General features: G+C 26.6%; 1 protein-coding gene across 1 annotated transcript; it reads left to right on the top strand.

The window, feature by feature from the left end:
* The first annotated feature begins 344 nt into the window (after positions 1-344).
* LOC133824823 (protein DETOXIFICATION 24-like) lies at positions 345-9,699 on the top strand. Its single transcript, XM_062257800.1, has 9 exons — positions 345-483; positions 692-965; positions 5,803-6,344; positions 7,030-7,116; positions 7,218-7,274; positions 8,031-8,269; positions 8,458-8,576; positions 8,902-8,988; positions 9,492-9,699. Exons 2-9 carry the CDS (start codon positions 702-704, stop codon positions 9,552-9,554), a joined length of 1,458 nt encoding a protein of 485 aa, XP_062113784.1. The 5' UTR covers positions 345-483; positions 692-701; the 3' UTR covers positions 9,555-9,699.
* Positions 9,700-11,468: the final 1,769 nt, after the last annotated feature.

Below are 11,468 nucleotides of genomic sequence, written 5' to 3'. Positions count from 1 at the left end.
ATTAGTTTAATTTTATTTAAAATTACATAAAAAAATTACATATACAAAAGAGCCAATTCTTTTCAAATTTATTAAAACCGTCTTAGGCCCACTTTTTTTCAGGGTCGGCCCTGAGTACTTATTAAATTCAAACAAGTGAGACTCGATATTAGATTGTACCAATAACGATATACTAATCTGTGGTGTTGGGTCCGAACGATGCCCCTTACTATTATCTTCGATAAAATATTGAGTAATAAATAAGTATTTAAGATAGGAAGATTACTTAATTTTGTCACCACTATGTACTGCGTTTTAATTGGACTTTATATTTATTTATTTATTTATATATAATAAATATAGATTGAGAAAAGAGTCCTGAAATTGTGTCTGACCTCTCTTCTTGACTCGTGGTTTATTCTCAGCCACACTCAAAATCCAAACTCATTCAATATTCATCACCATTTTCCCTCCTACCAAACACTCTCCTCTTCCCAACTACTGGTAACTATTATTCTCTCTTCTCTCTTTTTATATTTATGTTATGTTTTTTTGGCCCACTTTCTCTCCTCCCAAACACTCTTCTTCCAACTTTCTTTCTCTCCTCCCAAACACTCTTCTTCCCTCTGCTAACTATTATTTTTCTTCCTTTTCTTTTTATTTTTCTTTTATTTATTTATTAATTGAGTTTCGTTGATATTATTTTGAAAAGAGAAGGAGAAATGGGATCCAAAAATGTTGGAGATGAGTTGGAAGAGAGTCTTCTGGAGAATGAAAATGAAGATGGAAATGAAACTCTGAAATGGAGAGTTTGGAGAGAGATGAAGCTGATGTGGAAAATAGCGTTTCCCTCAATGTTGGCCAGAGTGACGTCGTTTGGTGTACTCGTCGTGACTCAGTCCTTTCTCGGCCACGTCACTGAGTTGGACCTCGCCGCCTTTGCCCTAGTCCAAACCCTTTTCCTTCGTTTCATTAATGGCATAATTGTGAGTTTTTCTATTCTATATTCTTTTATTATTATTATTATTTGTGGGAAATGGCTTCTTATTCTATATTCTTTTTTTAATCATAGGATATTGAAATTTCTTTTTGTTTCTGAATTTTTTTTATGATTTTGTATATTTTTGCAAATTTTTTAAAAATTATGAATAATTTACAGTATCGAAAACAAGATTCTAACGGGTTATTGCACGTGTGATTATTTTTTTATGTGCGTGAAAAACAATATATTTAAATATTTTTTTTCGATGCTGCAAATTATTAAAAAATTTCTGAAAATAAAAAAATACTTTAAATAACTATATAAAAAAATCGCGCTAAAACTATTGAAGAAATGTAAACAAAAAGAAGTGCATTAAGCTGAAAAAAAAATCAACTAATCATATATATGTTTTATTTATTTGTTTATATTTTACATAAGGTTTATATTTTTTTAGACCCTGTGTTTTGCCCCATTACTTGTTTGGATCTTGTGTTTTGGTAAATTATTTTTTGGACTATATGTTTTATAAAATTGTTCAAATAGACCCTTAAACCTGATTTTGATAAACAAAAAATTGAATATAACAACACGGTTCTTCGGGAGAATAATTGTATTTTTGTTTTGAGTTGTTAGTTTGATGAATTATTTGTGATTTTAATTCAAAAAACTTTGATCAAAATCAGATTTAGGTATCTATTTAAACTATTTTAGAAAATACATAATCATAAAAATAATTTGTTAAAACACATGATTCAAACAAATAATAAAGCAAAACACATAATCTAAAAAAGTATAAACTCTTTACACAGTATAGAAAAAATATGGAGACAAAAATTCGATCTCTGCTAAATATAACGGTAATTTCTTTTCTTTTTTTGTCTGAAAAACATTTTTCTTGTTTCAATGATTGATTATAGTAATTGTCAAAGGACTAAGTTGAAAAATACTAATGCCATACTTTACAAGTGGATCGTGCGAGTCACGTGAGATATCATGGTAGTCACGTGCCTATACTTTTCAATAATATTGACTTATATCCAACTTTTTGTCTTTTATTAGAGTTCACTTATTTACAAGTTTCTTTTAAGGCAATTTTTAGTACACCACCCAAAAAGGGTACATTTGTATATTTCTCATATTTTTTGGAACATAGTTAGTAAAAATTGAAATTTTTTATACGATGTTGTATATTATAATAATTTAGAATATTTTACAAATTTTCAAAAAAATTTAAATAATTTTTTATATAAAAAATAAAGTTCAAACAGTCTGTTGTATCAATAATTTTTTTATATACTAGATACAAGCAACGTGCAATATGCACGTTTGCTTAGTTTTATTTATAGAATTTATTAATTATTTTTATTAAATTTATATTAATTTCATATAAATTTATTAATTAATTTATTTTTGTTTAAGTTTATGTTTGTTCTAATTTTTAAATTTTGGAGTGACAAAAAAATATTATATATTTAATGTAATATTAAATATTATACTTGGATTTTAAATTTAAGTTTCTTGCTAGTTTTTTTTTTAAAAATAAAAACTTGTTGCTAATTCACAGTAAATTATATTATATGTTTAATACGATATTATTCTAATAAGTGAGTTTAAATTTAATTAAATTTATTTAAGTTATAAAACGTATGATTTTATTATTTTTAAATAATTATTATTGTAAAATATCTCAAAAATATCTTATTTTAATTTGTTTAATTATTTATTATTTTAAAATAATTATCATTGTAAAATATCTAAAAAATATCTTATTTTAATTTGTTTAATTATTTATTATTTTTAAATAATTATCATAGTAAAATATCTCAAAAATATCATGTTTTAATTTTTTAATTATTTATTTTATTTAAGTTTAAGTGTTTACAAACTATTATTAAATATAAAAATATTCTGTTAAATATAAGAATATTCCGTTAAAATTAACATTAAAAAAATAAAAAACCGTTAAAACAAATAATTTTCGTTATCTATACACTTGTTATATAGAAGAGATGTGTGAAACAACTTATTTGAATCATGTTTTCGACATATTAAATTATTCATAATATACGTAATAATTTTTTTAAAGAATAATAATACACATGTCGAAAACTTGATACATTATTAATATGTATATAACATTTTTGTGCATGTACTAGCATGCATTTAACAAAAATATTTATGTTGAATATTTTAGTATTTGATAAATATAATATAAATTTACTTTACTAATGCATCCCTTTAGAAAAGGTAAAAAAATTTTAAAAAAAGGAAAAAAAATCTAATATACAATAATTTGGCATTTTTCAAAACATATAATTTGGCAATATCAAATAATGAAAAAAACTTTTCTGACAAGTCAACGGAATTTGAGATCATATAATTCAGAAACTTTAATTTGGTCCCTCCTAAACTTATTATTTTAATTATTTGCGCAAATTTTGTTTGACAAAGTTAGATTTTTAGCTTATTCTAAAGTAGTATTCTATGGTAGGGCTTCAAAAGAAGTTTCATTGGTAGGACTTTTTTGTATTTCTGATCCGTGAATAATTTTTGGCGTGATTTTTTTTTTATGATTATGTATATTGTAATTATTTAGAGCATTTACAAATTTTCTAAAAATTCCGAATAATTTACAATGCCAAAAATTAGGTTTAAACATTCTATTTTTCATGCGCATAAATGCAACAATTTGTTTTTAAACTAGTTTTCTGCACTGTAAATTATTCGGAATTTTCTGAAAATTTGCAGGAAGCTCTAAATAACTACAATATACATAGTCATAAAAAAATCGCGCCGAAAACTGTTCACAGATCAAGAACACAAAAGAGCCCCACCGGTAGGTTCTTTTTGAAGTACCTACCGAAGAAATTTCCTCTTCCATATTTATAGTGTGATATTTCTGACCGATTGTTGAGGATATAGAGATGGAAAATAATTTTTTTTTTGGAATATTATAATTTTTATTTAATTTTACATTTCAATATAGGTTTATTGGTTATTATTATTTTAGAATATTTGACAAAAATTAGTAGTAGGGTTCATTTTGATAATGCTTTTGAAAGTGATGGTCAAAAGGGACAAAGATAGTCATTTACGTATGCAGTTTTTTTATGTTTAATTTTTGTAAATATATTACATTTAAAAAAATATATTTATTTGAAAATTGATATTCTCCTTTTATTATGTCCATGTTCAATTGATATATACTTTTTTTTTTTACAAAAAAACAACTAAGCAACACACAAAATCTTTTACATGGATTCTCACAACCAACTTGCGTGAGATTTTCTCATTCTATCATTATTTTGGATTTATTAGATACATTTATATTAATATCATATAAATTTTAAATAAATATTTTATTTTAATTAAATAATTTATTTATTTTTGTTTAAGTTTACGTTTGTTATAGTTTTTGAATTTGGGAGTGATAACCAGAGAGATATATATATATTATATTTTTAATGTAATATTAAATATTATACGTGAATTTTAAATTTAAGTTCTTGCTAGTTTAAAAAAAAAAAGGTATTTTGTTGCTAATTGACAGTAGATTATATTGTATATTTAATATGCTATTATTCTAATAAGTGAATTTAAATTTAATTAAATATTATTTAAGTTATAAAACGTAAGATTTTATTATTTTTAAATAATTATTATTGTAAAATATCTCAAAAATATTATATTCGAATTCGTTTAATTATTTATTATTTTTAAATAATTATTATTGTAAAATATTTCAAAAATATCATATTTTAATTTTTTTAATTATTTATTTTATTTTATTTAAGTTTAAGTGATGTTTACAAACTACCATTAAATATAAAAATATTTTGTTAAATATAAGAATATTCCGTTAAAGTTAATATTAAAAAAAATAAAAAACCCTTAAAATTAAGATATTCTGTTATCTACACACTTATTATATAGAAGAAATATAATTTTGGATACTTGTTTTTTTTTTCTTCAAATATTAATTTGGATTTTTTGTTTCAAATAATTACAAATGAAACCTTATGTTTTATAAATTGGAAAAAAAAAATAGTATTCTCAACTCAATAGTTTGAACTCTTCCTTATTTTCATTTTTTATTCTCTCTTTTTCCAAACTCAACCTATCATAAAAGACCAACAACGAAAATTCATACTAATTTTGAGTTTATTGTTGACCAAATTTGAAAAGAGTGTATCGTTTTTCTTTTCTTTTATCATTTATGAAACAAATAATTATGGTTATAATTGTTTGAAATCGAAAGTCTGAACTAATATTAAAAAAAATAAAAACACTCAAAATAGCATAAAACCTATATTATTATGGGAAAATTCTTTTATAGGAGTTTCACTTTAAGTCCTATCAGTTGGGTTCTTAGTGCTCTCGACCCATGAACAATTTTCAGCGCGATTTTTTTTATAACCGTGTATATTGTAGCTATTTAGAGCATCCTGCAAATTTTCAGAAAATTCTGAATAGTTTACAGTACCGAAAACTAAGTTCAAAATTGCTGTTTTCCACTCGCATAAAAAAAATTAGTCACTCGTGCAACAATATGTTTGAACTTAGTTTTCGGTACTGTAAACTATTCAGAATTTTCTGAAAATTTGCAGGATGCTCTAAATAGCTACAATATACACGGTCATAAAAAAAATCGCGCCGAAAACTGTTCACGGGTCGAGAACACTGAGAGTCCTACTGGTAGGGCTTTCAGTGAAGACCCTATAGGAGAATCCCCCTATTATTATGTGGTAACTTCTAATATAGCCATTCTATTCAACTTGTATATTTCTAATGTGAATAACTTTTCTATACTCAAAATTTTCATTTTTGGATATGAAAAAAAGTTGGGAATGTCAAGTGCAACCGAGACACTATGTGGGCAAGCATATGGAGCAAAACAATACCACATGATGGGAATTTACTTGCAAAGATCATGGATTGTCAATATCATCACTGCCACAATAACCTTCCCTATCTTCATTTTCTCCACACCAATCCTCAGAGGGCTTGGTGAGCAAGAAGATATTTCTGTTGCTGCTGGGAAAATCTCAGCCTGGACCATACCATATCTATATTACTTTGTCTTTAGCTTCACTATCCAAATGTACCTACAAGCTCAGCTCAAGAACATGGTGGTGGGCTTGCTTTCGGCCTCGTCGTTCGTGCTTCATGTCGTGCTGTCGTGGATTTTTGTCTACAAGCTCGATTGGGGTGTTCCCGGCGCTCTTGGCGCCCTGAATATTGCGAGTTGGGCTTCCGTGATCGGGCAGTTTGTGTACATTTTTGGAGGTTGGTGTCCCAAAACTTGGAGAGGATTTACAACTGCTGCTCTTTGTGATATGTGGCCTGTTGTAAAGCTATCTGTATCATCTGGTCTTATGTTGTGGTAAGTATTTTTATTTTTATGATCATGTTATTTATGTACATAATAATGCCATTCCGGTATTGATTAATTCAATTAAGCATCGGAACCCATATATTTTATTTTAAATTAAAATATGTGGGATCTGATACTAAATTCCATCAATAACGGTGTATTATATAAATGAATATTGGGCATCTTACCTACTTTTGATAATTTTTTGCATAATGACATCTGTCTAAAATTCGACCAGTTGTCTAAAAGTTTTTGACCACTTGTCTAAATTATGAGATGTCATTTTGTAAAAAATTATTAAAACTAGACTAGAATGTAAAATAATTTTAAAAAATAGACAATTTTGCCAAGGGACAAGTAATAAGAGAATATATGTATTTCTAATGCTATTTTGTAAAATGTTATATATGTATATTTTTATAATTATTTACAAATTAGTTTTTCTAATAAAATTACATTAAAAAAAGTCTATATATTAGGAGGAATATAGAACTATATGACCTAGATGTCTTCATATATTTTGTTGGGTTTTCTTGATATATTTTGGAAATGTGACAATTTTGTCTTAATATGTAACTTTTCAAAAGCAATAAAATTAGACTAGATTAGATTAAAAATCTCATCATTAATTAATTAAGGTTGAATAATTATCAGCATCCTTCTAATAATAATTTCTTTTGTTTTATGTACATAGTTTAGAGTTATGGTACAATTCCATTCTGGTGTTGTTAGCAGGATATATGAAAGATGCAACAACTGCCATATCTGCTTTCTCTATTTGGTAAGCATAATTTTTTATAATTATTAATTTTAGTATAAATAATTGATAATTACAAGTTCCAAATTATTATTATTATTATCATAATATATATGTTTTTGCAGTCTCAATATTTCTGCATGGGAGTTCATGATTTGCCTGGGTTTTCTGGGTGCTGCATGGTAAGTATTCTCAATTATTTTATTTAACAACTTTGATTTTTTTTTTTCATTTGATAATATATGGTATCATGCACAAAATTAAATTGACATTAGTTATTCATTTAATTGATATAATTCTTAAACATACTTTTTGTAGTTTTAGGTGGTGTGAACAAGAAGAGTAGGTCAAATTTAGAAGAAGACTAGGTCAAATTTAGAGAACTCTCACTAAATTTATATAAAACCTAAAAACTACTATTATGTACTAATATTGTCCTACCACCAATAATGGTGTTATCTTTTTGTTACAAATATATATAGCATAATTCTATAGTGCATACTTTTTGTGTTTCCCGACTCATGAACAGTTTTCGGAGTGATTTTTTTTTTAAAATCGTGTATATTGTATTTATTTAGAGCATCCTACAAATTTTCAAGAAATTCCGAATAATTTACAATGCTGAAAACTAGGTTAAAAAAATTAGTCATACGTGTAACATGTTTGAACCTAGTTTTCGGTACTCTAAATTTTTCAGAATTTACTAAAAATTTGCAGGATACTCTAAATAACTACAATAAATACGGTTATATATAAAAGAAAATCAAGCCGAAAACTATTCATAAGCCAAAAACACAAAAAGTATGCACTGGTGCATGCATCATAATCGTATTATATATATATAGATAATGTAAACTACACTCATACATTATGTAGGTTCATTCATTGTTCATTAATATTGATTAAGTTATTTTTTGGCTACTTTGGTACATATATAGTGTACGAGTGTCGAACGAGCTAGGAAGAGGAAATGCAAAAGCTGCAAAATTTGCTATTAAAGTGATTATGACCACATCAATTATAATGGGAGTCTTCTTCTGGATTATGTGTTTGGTATTTGGCCGTAAAATTTCCTATCTTTTCACTGATGACGAAAAAGTGGCCGATGCTGTATCAGATCTTTCAGTCTTGCTCGCTTTCTCCATCTTATTAAATAGTGTTTATCCAGTTCTTTCAGGTAATAATATGCTACAAAATTTTAGTCCTAACATATATTTTATATGAATAAATGTTATTTTTAAAAAAATCATACTTAATCATAAGTTGTCATTAATATAGTTTTAGTCACAACCTATTACTTTTTAGTGATAAAGTTTGTCAAAAAATTGATTTGGTGAAATCATCACAACATGTGTTTATTTACAGGTGTGGCTGTTGGTGCTGGTTTACAAGGAACTGTTGCCATAGTAAACATTGTTTGCTATTATATAATTGGGATACCATTAGGAGTTGTTCTTGCTTATGTGGTAAATCTTCAAGTAAAGGTAATTTTCTTAAATGTTTAATGAAAAATTTCTCATATATAGTAAGATGAGTAATTTTATAAATAGATAGATTTTATTGTCATTTTGCTAATAAGTAGTCTTCTTTTGATAAGGTACCGAGTAAATTTGAATGAATTTCGAGTGATTCGACAAAGTGTTGAGAGTGTCAAGAAAACTAATTTACAAAAAATTACTATAAGAATACTATTTGACAAATTAACATTAAACATATTATTGACTTTTATGATTTCATTCACAAATTTAAATTGGTTAATGATTTATTAGAGTGTGTTAATTATGGGTTAGCATGATGTTGATATTGTAGGGATTATGGATTGGAATGTTGTGTGGAGTAGTAGCACAAACAACTACACTTTCAATCATAACATGGAGAACAGATTGGGATCTTCAGGTATAGATATATTGACACCATATTTTATATTTTTATACGAGTAATGATATGTGCACACTTAAATTATACACATAAACATTACACACAGTGATGTGGCAGTTTAGCTTACCCAATCACATTTATTAAAACTGAGACCCACTATTTTAAAAAAATAGTGATATGTCACTGTGTGTAATGTTTTGGTGCCCGCATCATTACACCAATGTTCACTTAGTTAATACACCAATATTCACCATATATGATTTACTATTAATAATAGTTAGTTACCTTGATATTTATTCAAGGATAGTTATATTGATTTTAGTTGTCATATTTTTATTCTGATAAAGTTAATAGGTATTAGGACAACTCAATATCTGATATTAATAATAATTTTTTTTTCTTTTTGAATATACAATCATTATAAAAATGTAACCACTAAAGATTCTTATATATATATTTATATACTTTGTTGATTATAGTATAATGAGAAGCTAAACTCTCTTATTCTTATGAATTTTTAGGTTCTGAAAGCATCAGAGCGACTCAACCGATGGTTCTTAAAGCCCTCAGATGAACTTAATTAGCATTAAAATATATAACTTAGGCATAATTTCAGATGACTTTGGAATCCTCAAATGTCATAAATTCCATGTGTTTTTTTGAAAAATATAATGGACACAATTAAATTTTTATTAATTTATAGTAGTGTCTTAATGTTATTTTAATAAATATATATTTTTTAAAAGTTAGGAAATATGTCCATTGGAAGAGCAATATTTTTTTGCTAACCTTAGTTGAAGTAGATTTACATAATTCATAAATAAAATAAAATAGATAATGCATCATGTAAGTTACTCTCATAATGTGCTACTTCCTAAAGGGATTACTTCTAAATTTTGTTTTTGATTTAATATTAATGAAAATTTTGAATTTCTTTATGATAGTTCTAATTATTTGGAGTTGGGAATGTATAAAATGGTCATGATTGAAGTGTTATGAGGACGGTTCTAAGTTAAGGTGGGTCGGACTATTGCTATGTTTGGTTTAAACTTTCATACTTAGGAATCAATTTCATAGGAATGGAGGATTCTTACATTTGGTGGAACTTTTATTCGGTTGGTGAACCTATGACAATTTTTGGAATAAAAATTTATTTTTAAATAATAATAAAAATAACAATCATAATGACAATTTTACCATTTTTTCTTTCTTTCTAAATTAATAAATTGAAAAAAATTACTTTATATTTCTTAAACATGTTACTATATTATTATTATCTAAAATCACTTTTATTAATTTAAGACTATCATTTTGTTGATTTATTTAAAATCATTATTATTATTTTAATCTATTATAAATTAAGTAATAATTTTTATTTATAAAAAAATTAATTTAAATTATCTAAAATAATTATATTATTTTTGTTGACTCTCGAATTGGTCAACGACACGAAGTCTGATAAACGGTATAAAAAAAGATGAAAATGAGAAGAAATCCATATGAAAAGATAAACGACACAAACAATTTATAGTAGTTCGGCCCCAATAGAATGGTAATAACCTACGTCCACTTAGTGTTCTTATTGATATAGTATTCCAAGAACAGTGATCAATGAACTAGGGTTCACGAGTTTCACTAAATCTCAAATAAATACTATTGTGATGGATAACAACACTCTTTTTCTCTTTTAGAATCTCTTAGCTCAAGCGTTCTCAAGTCAAAAATTCCCTCTCTTGAACCCTTTGATTCTTATTTATAGGCTCAAGGAGGTCTACATGGGCCAATGAGCCTTAATCACACTTAATACATGCGTATCTAAATAATAATGAAAATTACAATTAATACATAATTACAATTGGGAAATTTGATTTTTAATGCAATAAGTGACACTCCGTTTGAAAAATACCTTATCCCTATAAGTCTCTCGTTTTGGTCTTACTAATCCCGTTACTACCCAAAATACCCCTGGCATAATTTTCCCTCTCTTTTTCTCAGTCTTCACTCTCTATCTCCTATTTCCCTCTCTATCTCTCAAACTCTCGTACACACAAAAAAAGCCAGCCACCATTAATTTGCATTTCGGATCTAGGGGCAAGTTGTGAGTCCTTTCAAGTCAAGAAACTTCATTTTGGATTTCAGATCTAGGGGAAAAAATCGTATGGATAAGTATATATTTGTTATATGTAGTGAGGAAACTTGTCTGGTTACATTACTTGTCTTATTTCGAACAGATCTGTGTATGCCTTCATGTTTTATTGCAATTTTTCACGGAATGAATTTTGGATACTTCGTGCATTTTTTTCTGGATTTTTTTCCTGCCTCGATGAGTTTCGATGAAACTCAATAGGTCTCGATGTGTTGCATGCATGCTGGCTCGATGGTCCTCGATGGACCTCGACGTGCCTCGATAGTGCTAGGATGTTAGTACCTCGATGGTACTCGATAAAACTCGATACGTGTATAAGAGTTTAATTGGATTTAATAACTCGATGGTACTC

This window comes from Humulus lupulus, chromosome 3, assembly GCF_963169125.1.
Source record: "Humulus lupulus chromosome 3, drHumLupu1.1, whole genome shotgun sequence".
Lineage (NCBI taxonomy): Eukaryota > Viridiplantae > Streptophyta > Magnoliopsida > Rosales > Cannabaceae > Humulus > Humulus lupulus.
The sequence above is the reverse complement of the archived record's forward strand: the minus strand, read 5'-3'. Positions and strand labels throughout refer to the sequence as shown.